This window comes from Oxyura jamaicensis, chromosome 3 (genome assembly GCF_011077185.1).
Source record: "Oxyura jamaicensis isolate SHBP4307 breed ruddy duck chromosome 3, BPBGC_Ojam_1.0, whole genome shotgun sequence".
In the NCBI taxonomy this organism is placed as follows: domain Eukaryota; kingdom Metazoa; phylum Chordata; class Aves; order Anseriformes; family Anatidae; genus Oxyura; species Oxyura jamaicensis.
In genome coordinates this window covers 17,540,412-17,554,322 of record NC_048895.1, presented here as the reverse complement: position 1 = coordinate 17,554,322, position 13,911 = coordinate 17,540,412, and the positions used below count along the sequence as shown (strand labels likewise).

General features: G+C 35.5%; 1 protein-coding gene across 1 annotated transcript in view; it reads left to right on the top strand.

Annotated features, from left to right (window-relative positions):
• CRIM1 (cysteine rich transmembrane BMP regulator 1) overlaps window positions 1–13,911 on the top strand; it is a 180,443-nt gene that overhangs the window by 135,239 nt on the left and 31,293 nt on the right. The window contains exon 8 of the mRNA XM_035320216.1: window positions 8,043–8,171. Coding sequence (XP_035176107.1) covers window positions 8,043–8,171 — 129 coding nt within the window. The remainder of the gene's footprint in view (window positions 1–8,042; window positions 8,172–13,911) is intronic.

Sequence of the window (13,911 nt, the reverse complement as noted above, 5' to 3'; positions counted from 1 at the left end):
TCGTGGGAGGCTTCTTCAAGTTGCAACAATAAAAATAATCTGGGATTATAATAGTTACTTTTGAGGGGAAAAATATGTATTTAGATACAGGTTAACTGTATGAATAAAATTTGAAGTTAGCAGTCTTTCTGCCAAATTGAACCATGTTTGGAAGCATTAATGAATATATTTTCACAGTTACTACTTCTTTGTGACATTAGAAAATTTTCATATCTTATTAAGTCCTTGCATACGTTTCATGTTACGTGATGCTGAGTTGTTGAACACTGATAGTTAACACAGCTAAACATTGGGAGAAAAAAAAATCCTTCAAGGCATTAAGGATTTCAAACCCAGGAAGGAAATTCTCTTGCTCTGGACTTAGGACTGATATTTTTCATGTAATGGACTAAAGGGGCGGGGAAGCCTGGAATTCTAACTATGAGGATGGAAAACATTTAGTCACTCTTGGAATGATATGAATGTTTTTACAGGAAGCTTAAGTAAACACACATGCTGCTGCTTAGTAGGCTGCAGTTAACTTTTTTGGACAGCAGACAAAATTTAAACAAGTATACACACTCCAATGAAAGGCTGTTGAGCAGCACACCCTTCAGGACCAGTTTTTAGCTAGTTATCAGGTAAAACATTTGGTAATGAGTTAGACTACTGTTCGCTTGCATTTTTTTTCTTAATTTTTGTAGTAAATATTTGAATGCATTGATGCTGTATTTCTGTAAATCAGTTGATGCTGGTTTTCCAGGATTAGAATGTCCTAATCCTTTTAGGACAGTTTGTGTTATAAAATACTACAGAAGAGGGAGCTATTTCACTTTCTCCAAATACAAGCATGCTCTTTATAATTGGTGTTAGAGGTCTTTCTTTCTTCACATACAGAACGTGATTTTGACTCATTTTTTTTTCTATCCTATAAACTGGTTCACATTAATAAGATGGGAATATGAAAGATGAGGCTGTGGAGTTCTAGCATGGAGTGGTGAAGCATACAATCCTACTTCTCATGCTACAATTATGGCATTTAAATTTTTGTGTTTGGGGTATTCAAAGGAGACCTTTTCAAAAGATAATTTTCAAGCTCTATAAAAATGTATCTATAGAACTTATAATTTTATGTTTTGATGGAGTATGTTTCTGTGATGCAGATTTAAATGTCTTTGTTAATGTGAAGTTAGCAGAAAATGTTGGTTTTGTATAGATAAATGTGCATATAAAATGTAACCAGGAAAAAAAAAGAAAAAGATAAAGATACACATATACATAAAATGCTTGCAGTTTCGGGGTCTAAAGCATCCTCTCTTTGCCAGATTTTATTTAATATATATTTATTGACTGCTATCAACCCACACTCTGTGTTGTAGTTTATTATATAAACTACATAATATTTACATATAGGCATATGTAAATAATACTCTGATATGTTTGGGATTCTTTACACCAGACTTCAGTAGCTTTCAAGCATTTGTGTACTTAGAGCAATACTGAGTTGAGCTGCACAGGGAGCACGGATGAAGATGATTAAGAGGAGAAATTAGACCCCGTGTCTGTTTAATTAGGATAACCATTGTGCTTGAATCAAACAAAGTAATTGAATGAATGTGTTTGATTTATACTTTCATTGTACTTCTATGACAAGGAAAAATAGTTTTATCATAATAGTAGCTTTTTTCCCTTCTGTTTTGAGAGGACAACAGTTGCAAGTGGAATTAAAATCTGGACCGATTCACTGGAGTCAAACACCTGTCCTTACATGTCTATATTCTTGGGGTTAAGATACACAGCAGTCCAGATTTCTAATAGTCAATTAGAAGCAGCAGTAAAAGTTCTGCATTTGCTTTTAAATTCATTCATATTTAATAATGTTAAATTTAGCAATTGAATTGGAAAATTTGAAAATTTAATAATGTGCAGAAAAAAAAAAAAGAAACAACTGTTACTTCCTTTAAGCCAAATTTGCAAAAGCCAGGAGAGTAGTTATTTCCCTGACATGGTATTACTGAAAGTGTGAAACAGAGTCTGTTTTGATTTTAAATGCTACATTCTGAATTAAACAAAGCAAAAAGCTTGTTCTAAGTATTCGTTGTGTCATAACAATAATAATAGGCTAAATGAGCTGTTTTTAAGGTATTAACATAAAGGAGGACAAAAAAATGGCACCGATTAAAGGTGGTTGTTTCTGTCAGCAAATAACATTTCAGATAGAATTGCTGTGTTTTAACTGCCTGGAAGAAATCTTGCTTCTTGAATAGAGAGCTACTCCTTAAGTCATTGTGTAAGTTTTAGTGAGATGATATTAGACAAGCATGTATTTTTATTGAGTTAGGAAGGTAGGTAATCAGTACTTGGTAAAAGCAATACAAGAAAATCAGAAATAGAATTGTTAATCCATGGATTGTACTTCCCCGATTATGATCCATCAAGGATTTTGCTGCTTTCACTAGAGATGTCCTGAATTTGTGTGAAATTGAAATTCTTAGAATTATGCAGGTTGGAAGGACTGTCAGGGGTTATCTACCTCCTGCTCAAAGCAGGTCCAGTTATAGCAGGTTGTTCTGGGCCTTGTTCCAAGGAATTCTGGAGAATTTCAAGGATGAAGATCCCACAAACCTCAGTGCGCTATACTTCTACCACCCACGTGGTTTTAGAAGAGGATCAAACAAACTTTTTTCAAGTTGTAATTTCTCACGTTCACGCTTGTATTTGTTGCCTCTCACCATACCCTTGACCACCAAGGTGCTCACCCCCAAGGTGAGACTGGTCTATTAAGAAGTTACAGACAGCAGAAGAATCCCAACTTTGTCCTCCTCCTCCTCCTCCTCCATGCTGAACAAGTCCCAGTCTCTCATCCTGTCCTCTTATGCCACCTGCTCCAGCCTCTGACCAGCTTGGTGGCCCTGTGCTGGACTCACTCTGGTATGTCAGCCTCTCTTGTGCTCTCACAAGTCCTAAATAGAAGGGAAGAATTACTTCCCTGAATCTGCTTGCCAAGCTCTTGCTGATACAGGTCCCTCTTGTCCTTCACACAAACCAAAACTAAACAGTTGGTGCTCTCTTGTAATACGCATGGCTGTAATACAGCTAAGTGGAATCCTTCCTTTGCTGATATGAATTCAATGCCCTAAGTTCAAATTTTATACGATTTAAGAGTATGATAGGAAAATTTGTATAATTTTCAATCCAATATCAGCTGTAGAGGTTGTTTTTGTTGTTGGTTTTGTTTGTTTTTTAATTCTCCTAAGAATTAATTAAATATTTTTGTAAATGTAGTCTCCAAAATTAGAGGGAAAAATGAAATCTTTAATGAATTGTTCATTTTGCCATTCAGATAAAAAATAGAAGTCAAGAAGATTGCAGTAAATAGTCTTGGATTTTTTTGTTTGTTTTCTGGGATGTCAAAAATCAACAGTGTATTTTAGTTTTTTTCTTTCCTTTCTGAGAATTTTAAATGCTCAAACTGTGTGTATAGTAAAATTCTAATCTGTAGAAGCTTTTTTTTTTCCCTGGTGTCATTGAAACATGGATACATCCGTTTCTCTCAATTACTGAATACTTGCATTATAATACTTGCTAAGCATTATTCTAGTACACCGGTATTCATCCAAGTATAACAACATATACATATGATAGTGGCTACTGCCACTTGTCAGAGCCACAGTTCTAGACTAGATGCACTCTCCCGTACTCTTCTTTATACATATATATATATTATTTCACTTTTTCAACAGAAGAAACTGCTCTTTGTGACAAAAGCTGTGTCACATCACTCATGGGAGAAGTGGATGGTCTCAAAAATTAGAAAATAGCAGAAAAGAGAGGTTTGAGGACTGTTTTTTTTCTCTTGCAAAACACCCTGGATAGGAAAATGTCAATGAAAGGGGTCTTATTTCACCTTGACAACTTCCCTTTTTTCTGATGGCCAGGTTTTGTGACAGTATTGCTAATGTAGGAACTGACAAAGCCAGTTCCAGGCATTGCTTGGATGTCACTGTCTTCCCTTCTTTCCCTGTAAATAACTTTGCTTTCAAGCCCTTCAGGGGTTTGATCACGTACTGTAGAGCTTTTTCAGTGGGGCAGACTGATAGACAACCACCAGCTGGAATATCCACTGTGGATTTCAAAACTTTTGAAGGGACTTAAGTAAAATGGCAGATACTGAACTGCGTTGTATCCTTGTTTATGCTCTGTTTGGTGCCTCAGATAGGTCTGGATTTCAAACAATGCTTTAAATCTGCCTTCAGCCTGAGAGCAGCATCACTTCTCATCTTGAAATGAGGAGGGAAGAGTGTGCAGTGGTATCACATAGCAGACTTAACTAGGGCATGATTAAATGTTAACAGATTGTGTGATGATACAATTGTCTTGTTTATTTACTCCTCTCAAACATTATGTCAAGAAAATTTTCTTTGGGACAGGACATGCAGACAGCAATTTTGTTTTTCTGCCTTCATTTACAATTTTATTATTTCAGTTATTAGCTGAAGAGTATTTATAGTAAAGTGAAAAGTGTAAAAAAAAAATAGTTCAAAATGTTGATCAACCTCATATCAAGCAAATTAATAATCTGAAATTCAGCATAGAAAGTCTCATGCTCAGAAATAGTATATATGGCAACAAGATGTTCATTAGAAATCTGTATTTAATCTGATACTTCACATCAGCAAAATCTGTGTTCTATTAAAAAAAAAAAAAAAAAGTTTTCATCCAGACTCTCTTCAGTTCCCCTCTCTTTATTTTCTTCTTCACTCTTTCTACAATATAGCTTTATTGTTGTAAAAACACACAGACAGAAACAGCACACATTTTTCCCACCATTGTCCGTTCATTTGTGCACTGGATCTTTTTTTCTGCAGTTTCTACTGAGAGCAGCAGTGAAAGCCTAAATCGGATCATGTGGCCCTACATGCTTTTTCAAGCCTAACTACTGCTTGCCTATTCAAATAGCCAGCAGCCTGGCAGCAGCAGAGCTGGCTTTATTTGTTGAGTCTTGTCTAGCGAAGTGAAAAGGTTTGATAGTTTTTTTTGTTGTTTTTTTTTTTCTAACTGCATTTTTGCACATGTGGGGGTAGGGAATTAAATTATTTCTTTTGTCCTCTACTTGCAGCTCATTGAGAAGCAGGCATGCATATAAAATTACTGTATCTCAGGGCTTACCTTTAGGGACGGGACAGAGGAAAAACAGATTTGTAAATTTGCCTGGAAGCTCTGAGGATGCTGAAAGCAGAAACAAAAGTGAGAGGTAACAGCATAATAAACTCCAACAAATACAAGACTAACAAAAATCTTTTAATTTAATAGCAACAGTTTAATTTTGTCCATACTAAGAAATACTATATTGCTGGATGGAGCAAAATTTCAAAATTGGTTTGTCAGTATCCAAGACATAAGGGCATCAAAACACAAAACAGAACTTTGAAAAGTTACCACACACACACACACAAAATATATATATATATATATATATATATAAAGCTTTTCTTCACTCAAATGGTAAAGCTGCCATTTCCTTCACTTTTCCAGCTTACGTCCACAAACTTTGCTTTGGATAGCATTAGTGATCCATATGATTGGTAGTGTTTTTAACTACCATTGATTATAAGTGATGCTGTGGCTCTTTTGTCATTTGAAGTATAGGATTTGGGCCGTCTGGCCATTAACCGGTGTAGCTTCAGGGAAACTGTTCTGTTCTGGTCTTTTGCTTGTTTAGGATATTTTAGTTAAAGAAAGCAGTGAGGTAGGAAAGGAGATTTTCAAAATAGGCACCAGATGCTAAGAATAAGTTTATTTGCAAAGGTAGTTTATATATTGTGCTCTAAACAGACTGGATTAATTAATGGAATTTCTGCAATATATCATGCTATTGCTGTATATTGATATGTTCTTCATTCCTAAACTAATGGTTTGTTGAATTTGCAAATATTAGATATTTGGCATGAATGTGCTTTAGATTATTGAATGAGCTTGAAAACAAAGAGTTCACTGACATTAAAATAGGTCTAGTTTGGGAATTCACTTATTCTAAAATAAAATACTCATTATGATTTCTCTTCCATACAATGCATGCAAAGAGCCGTACAATGAGTAATTCACGGAAATTTATAAAATCTTTCAATTGCCCCACAAACTAATAATCTGTTTAGCTCTTAGAAAAAGATCTGCAAAATAAAAAATTAAATTAGAAGTGATTGGGGGGGAGGGGTGTCTAAAGGCACATAGATGCCATTATGCAAATTTCCAGCCTCTATTTAAACAAGGTTGTTGGTGTTTATATATGTCATATGTGTCATATATGTTTAATGTATATAGATACTTTTCATACCAAAATTGCCCAAGGAACATAATTTGAATGGTATTTCGAAACTTTCAGAAAAGTGAGGTATCTGAACTGTGATCTCTGAGAGAGAAGACTAAAGTCTTCCAACTTCCCCCTAGTGCCTATCGTGTATTTTTTTCCTCCAAACTCTGTACTTAGGTGACCTAATTTAAAAAGGATTAAAAATGTTCAGCCACTGCATAAACTGTTGTGAAGGGAAGAGAAGGGATGGGGGAAAGCTATGAAAGCAGAAAATTGTGTAAGACAATGAAAACAGAAAGGCACATTCTTGTAATGGGGTAATTTTCACTTCACTGGAAAGCATGGGTGCAAAAGCTGCCTGCTGGAAGCTGAAACAATAAACAGAGAAATTTGTATTTTGGTTGTGTATACCTCTAGCAACTTCATAAATGTTGAGTATTGTTTTACTCTCAATCTGAGAGTAAGGACTATCAGCCTCTAAGGATGGTAAAATTTGCCTTTCAATGTATTTGATTTGGGAATGGCAGGTGGTAAGATGCAGCCACCTTCAGTACATGAAAATCTGTATAAAACAGTATTTTCTTGTCCTGATGGTTTGTGTAGTACTTCTCCGTATTTTCACAATTGATCAGTTCCTCTATCTGAATTTATTTAAAACTTAATTGCTCTAAAGTCTTTTTCTCTTGAGATGGGGGAACAAGAGAAACCCAAACAATTGAAAGCTCACAGTTGTTTATTTAAAAGTTGTGCAATTTGTGTTTCCTAATGCTTAGTATAATATTAATAATGTTCATAACTAAATTCTATGCTTCTTTAACATGAGTTCTATAAAAAGCACAAGATAGACAAAATTTGTCTCACACAGCAAGAATTAATTTCAGAAATCAGATTTTTCATTCCTCCTGTATCCTATTTTCTAATGGTAGTATTGAGCTTGCTTGCTATTTTCATATGTCTTTGGGTTTTGCTTTATTATAGTAACATTGTATAATAAAATGTATGAATATTTCTGGTGACTGAATATTTCTGGTGTATGAAAACAATTTCATACTCCAATATGTTTAAATGGTGTACAAAATAAAGCATTAGACTGTACATAAATATCTAATAATTGACAATAGTATTCCCAATTTTTTTTTAAATGCAATTTGGTACTGCAAATTATGCTGTAAGAAGTGATGTTTTTAATGAATGGTCGTGGTATATGGCTTCAAGATACCTTCACACACTGCGTATCTTTCATTCCCATTTGGTATTCAAAGTCTCTTGTGCTTTAAATTTCAGTAGAAGTGATCTTATTCACATAAGGAAAGATATGATCTATTGAGTCACATGCTTTGATTTGCAGCTTGGTAGTACCAATCAACTGAGGACTGGAGAAAGTTCCAGTTACTTAGTTCCTAAAAATTTCCACAGAGTTTTGATGAAATACTTCTGGCAAAAGAATGGGCAGTATAGGTATTTTGCATTCAGTTTTAAACTGCAAATGCAAGAATGTTGATTTCATAGTGAGCAGAAACGTCGTGTTGGTTTTCTCCTGTTTCCTATTTTATGCAGATTTATAGTTTGTAATGCACATATCACTTCAAAACAAAGCCTGTTTCTTGAATTTTTTAAGTACCAAGAATATTCATGATTCAGAAGCAAAATTAGTTAAAAGTGATTGTCTTTCTGTTGGACCATGTCTGTTTTTTTATGAACTCATTAAAAGGCTGAAGTGATCTCAAAATTGTTTTATATTTCTTACATTTAGAACCAACGTACATCACAATAGGTCCGCCCACCTGTGAGATTTTGGTGAACTGCACTTTGACTGAAAAAGACTGTATCTACAGTTTCAAACTGGATCAAAATGGTTGCCGCATTTGTCAGTGCAAAACTAGTGAGTATGCAAAAATACAATGGCTTATACATTTTATATCCAGCTGTATGTGAAAATGTTAATGTTCTGGTGTTTGTTTTCTTTCATTCATAATTTTAGAGTGTTGTAGTATACATGTACTTTCTAGTTGTTCATCTTGCAAAGATAGTTTGCTGATTTCTGACACTACTTGTTTGCTTGCTTGAAACGTGTTTGGAGGAAAAGTGCAAATGTCTGAAATCAGGCAAAAATTAATAGCTAAATTAAAAAAAAAAAAAAAAAAAAGTAATGATTTGGGACTTAACATTTGTGACAGTGTCCCTTTGAGAAGTCTTATTAGACTTCCATGTTTCATTTTCCTCTGTGTATGTAAAGACTTCAAGAGCACCTAGGTATCATAGAATCATTAAGGTTGGAAAAGGCTTCCAAGATCATCTGGTCCAACTGTACCCCTACCACCAATACCACTCACTAAACTATGTCCCTAAGTACCGCGTCCAACCTTTCCTTGAATGCTCCCAGTGACAGTGACACCACCACCTCCCCTGGTGCAACTTGAGGCCATTTCTTCTTGTCCTATCAGCTGTGAGAAGAGGCCGACCCCCAGCTCCCCACAACTCCCTTTCAGGTAGTTGCAGAGAGCAATAAGGTCTCCCTTGGGCCTCCTCTTCTCCAGACAAAACCACCCCAGTTCCCTCACAGGACTTGTGTTCCAGGCCCTTCACCTTTACCAGCTCCGTAGCCCTTTTCTGGACTCCAGGGCATTGATGTCCTTGTACTGAGGGGCCCAAAGCTGAACACAGCTCTCGAGTTGCAGCCTCACTAGAGTCGAGTACAGGGGGACGATCACCTCCCTGGTCCTGCTGGCTACACTGTTCCTGATACAAGACAGGATGCCATTGTCCTTCTTGGCTACCTGGTCACACTGCCAGCTCATGTTCAGGTGAGCATTGACCAATACCCCCAGATCCTTTTCCTCTGCACAGATTTCCAGCCACTCTGCCTCAAGCCCGTGCACTTCAAAAACACCTGATTGCTAAACAGCATTTTTTAAACTTACTGTTTTAACTTATTATATTATTAAGCTTATTGGTTTTGAGGATCAAAAGTATTTGAAAATTATACTTTTAGGGGGTGTTTGTATATATATACAAACATATCTCTATATAATTTTATTTCTCTAACTTATATAAGTACACTCGTTTTCAGATTTATGCAGGTTTTAATTCAACATCTATTTTTTCCCTAATGAAAATCATTGGACATTGTGAGAACTTTGCATGTATCCATGATACATCTTCACAGTGAAGTAGCAAAAATTTATTTTCTCAATGTGTTTCCTTTGGAATTCAATGTTTATACAGGATCTATAAAGCAAGGTCAGGTTTGTTCTTGAAACTGCCAAACAAAGAACTGGAGGACATCTCAGCTGGAGGATGTATTGCTGTGCTCGCCAGCCCAGCCTAGGTGTTGGTTCAAACTCCCTGTGAAATTTTATTGTAGCTCTGCAGCTTCCTTGTGACCTCTGAGGATTTCACAACTTAAGTGTTACTCCATTTCTCCTCTTTTGATTTCAGTCCATTTGTTCTCAGTCATGTTCTAAACCTGTATGACCATTCTAGGAATCCCCAAAAGAAACAGCCAAACACTCTTAATCGATCCAAGCTAAAGAGTTTTAAGATTGGTGTGGTATTTTGCTTAAAGAGCAATAAAAGGTTTTGTCCTGGCACTTTTAACTTGTTTCTGGGAAAATGTGAATTTTTTATTTCCATTTCTGTAAGGTAAAGGACAGGACATCTCAATAACAAATAAACAGATGGCAAGCAATAAAGTAATCAAAGATATTATTTCTATATTACCCTAATGACAAATTGTATTCATGGTAAGGGTGACTTTTCATAGATTTCCACAGGAACTATTTCCTACCTTTTGAAATATGAATAGGCATTGCCCCTATTTATAAAATGTGAGGTGCTGTTTATACCATTAGATCCAGGTTTGTATTAGTTGTGTCTTATTTTATTAAGTAAATTAATAAAAGTCATTAAAAGAAATGATTTTGATAACTGTTTTTAGCTTTTGACCTAAAGAAGTGAATAGGTTTTAAATCAGAACAGAAAACATGAAAAAGCTGAATGTACATTCTACAATTAAGAAAAAGGGTATGCAAATCCCTCATCAGTAAATGGGGAAAGGAAGACTTATACAAAGATTGGCGAATGAATTGCCTGTTTTTAGGAGACCTCAGTCCAGCCCAGCTGAGAGTTGGATTTTTACAGGACAACTTCTTATTTATTTCATTTCTCCTTGGTTTTCATTGTTAACAAGTTCTGATCTCAAATAAAACAGCTTTTAGATCAGGTGGATTTGTGATGTTAGAAGCCTTTGGAAAATTGCTGTCACGCATCCTTTTTACTCTGATTTCTCCACTATGGCATTTAGCCAGCTTCTTGCTAATTTGTTTTGCATCGTGACTACGTGGAATAGCAGTTATGCTACACCTTGCACATCCTTTCTAAGGAAGGGTAAAGAATTTTGGGTAAGGATCATTGGGATCACTGATCAGTTTCAGGCACAGGAACAAAAAGTGCTCAGATGACACAAAAATGGGGCCTTGAAAAGAAGTCATAAGTTGACCATCAAAACTATAAGTGGTTAAGAGAAAAGAAAAAAGCATCTTCTGCAAAGGCAGATAAGGCATATTGCATTCAACTATCACATAAATGCCTTACTTACAAAATTAGAACTTGGTAAGAATTTAGAAAGTTCCACTTCTACCACTGTAATTTTATTTTCTTTTATTTGTTTTTTATTGCTGATATAACTGGGGTCCAGGGGAGCATTTCCTAAAAGGAGTTTGACACAAAAAAAGAAGATGGACTACTGAGTAAATGTCAAGCCTATGCATGCAGTCCTGCCTTCCAGTTTGTTGCACAGGAAGCCCGTCATTCCAAAGGATTGTTTCTTTTGTCCTAAATTACCGGATCGCACGTGTACGCTTACCACATCCCAAGGCATCTCTGTTCTTGCTTGAAGTGTTTCTGATTAAATACTGCCTAAGAACCTATTCAAGGGAATTTTTCTTGTGCCGGATTTGCTTGCAATTATTTTCATTTTGCAATAGCAAACTGTCAGGAGCAAACTTAATAGTATCATTTATCTGTCATCCTTTTTCTCAGTTAAATAACTTGAATTGTAGATTGCTTAAAAATCTCCCAAGTCATTCAGAGAAGGGAAACCTTTATTTTCTAAAGAAATGAAGAAAAATAACAGCTTGGAAATCTTCATCACTTGGGGGATATCAGTCAAAATGACAGGGATAGAATTTTTCTGTCAAGTAATGTTTCTTGCTTGCCAGGCACTGGACAAATGTGAGTGAGGAGTGAGAAGAAAACAGTTTTAGGTCAAATGTGCTGAAAACGTACTGCTGTAGTTCTCTGTACTTTCAAATCCAAACTAGTTTAGTTGCATCTTGGCTCTCTAAAAATGTAAGAATTTGTAAGAATTATGTAAAAGTTCATGTAGATGCATGTAGACTTAGGTTTAAATTAAATTGGGAACGTCAGTACCTTAAGACTGCTCTCACATCTTCCTTGCTGGTCTGAGCTATTCAACTGAGTCAGATTTAAAGTGTCTGAGTAAAGAAGGTACCTCTCATTACTGTTTGAAGTCATCTTCTCCTAGTTCTACTAATCTCCTTCCAATTAAGTTTCTGTTATTTCCAATTTCTCTTTAGTTATTTCCTCTGTGAAATACATACTTCAAGTTATTTCAGTCAAAATAAAACCGAAATGACAAAGAAGAGGAAGACCATGCAGCAAATCTATAAATTGTTCCTCATTGTTACCTTCATATATGTTCCTACAGCCAGAAATCAGCAGGTTTATTTGAAATAATTATGTTAGTATGATGTCACAAAATTTTTGGTACTTTAGTGCAATTTATATTCAAGTTTATCTAGCTTGACTCAAGTGGACTACAGAATGAGAGAAGGAAGAAAGAAGCAAATGGTAACATTTCTAGAACACAATGATTTTAATACAAATTTACTTTGTAATTTATCCTTCTTTCTTGTTTTTGCAGTGAATGCAAAAACATGCTGTGAAACCATGCAGTGAAAACATTCAAGGTAAAATACGAAAAGCAGAGGCAGACCACCGTTGTAAGAGAAGGGAGCGGGAACAAAAACAACCACTGAGCCAAGAGTGAGCACAGATTAATAAGGGGAAAAACTTGTAATGAGTAAAGATGGAACCAAAAATGACTGGGGAAAAGGAATGATAACACCAGGCGGGAATGTACAGAAGAACTACATAGAGATAAATGGGGAAAAAAAATCCTGCTAATAGGAAAAAATGCTGCAGAACAACATCATTGAAACCAAAACAGAACTCCAACACTAGAAAAAAAAATGAAAGATTATATAAGAATAAGAAATAAATAAAGAAAAATAAGCAAAAAAAAAATCATTACTTGTAGGGTGCAGCAGTTGCCATTGTGTTTGGAGTGTCTAGGCCTGTGCTTTCATAGAGAGGACTGGAGTGGATTACGAAGTCTTTGGAAGGAGTCTTACTTTGGGAGAATGAAACAAAGCCAGTAATCAGCTGTTTTTGAGGCATGACTTCTGTTGCTCCAAAGAGGACTAACCAGCACATTGAATAATACCTGCTAATTGCAGTAACTTAAGATTTAAAATCTGAAAGTTGCTGCTGAACAGGATATCATTTGTCACTGAGAGCCTGCAGTGAGGGCCAGTAGTTTATTTTCTCTTGTCTATTCCCTATAATATATTCATGAAAAGGAAAAAGCCCTCTGAAGTCTTTCCTGTGACTTCTGTGATAAACTACAATTTTTACCCCCAAGTGAGTCAAATGTGAAGTACCATTCAGGGTATAAATGCAAGCATGTCTGGCTTTAGTATGTTTAAATCCTTCAGGTCTTATTAAAATTAGAGTATTTTTTGTAAATTTTAAAATTAGTTGACTTCATATTAGTTGGCTTACCTTTGCAGTTACAGGATGTAGTAGTCATGCAATTTCATTAATTGCAAAGTGCTTGTGGACAGATGCAATTGTAGAAGGTTGTAGAGATAAGTTATTTTCCCTGCACATTATAGTGCATCATCATCATCCACATTGTGCTATGGTCTGTTATGTCTGTCAACACAATCTGTGAAATCAGTATTCAAAAATTAGAATTCTTTTTAAGTTATACGTTTGCACAGTTCTCTAGACATAAAACAAGCCATCTCTTCCAAATATGTTCCATATAAATACAGAAATATCTTTGAAGAATTTCTGATAGCTTAAATGAGTAGAACATTTCCTATCATGGAATTAAGAAGTTGTTACTGGCAGGCATCTGCAACATGAACATCAGTATTTTGTTTAGTCACACCATTTCCTTTCACAGCTGATGGAGAGGAGTGGAATTGTATGAAATTTGGGTTTAGCAGTGTGGGAATTGGTGTGAGACATTCAGAGGCAATTGTGGAAGACTGAAGCACACAATTGGAAGGTTTGAGAAAAGTTAGAGAGTTGCACCTGTGGGATGTCTATAAACAGCAGTGTTAAAGCTTTGAAAAAATGTATGGTGGGCTGATGAGGGAAAAAATTAGAAAACTTTGCAGGGGCTAAAATGGGAGAATATATCTCAGTTTCTCTCTTCTGTGTTCATCATTCAGTAATTATAGATTTTTCGATGATTTTTCCTAACCCACTCTTCCTAGCCAAAATTTGAATATTTGCTTCCTTTAATCTGT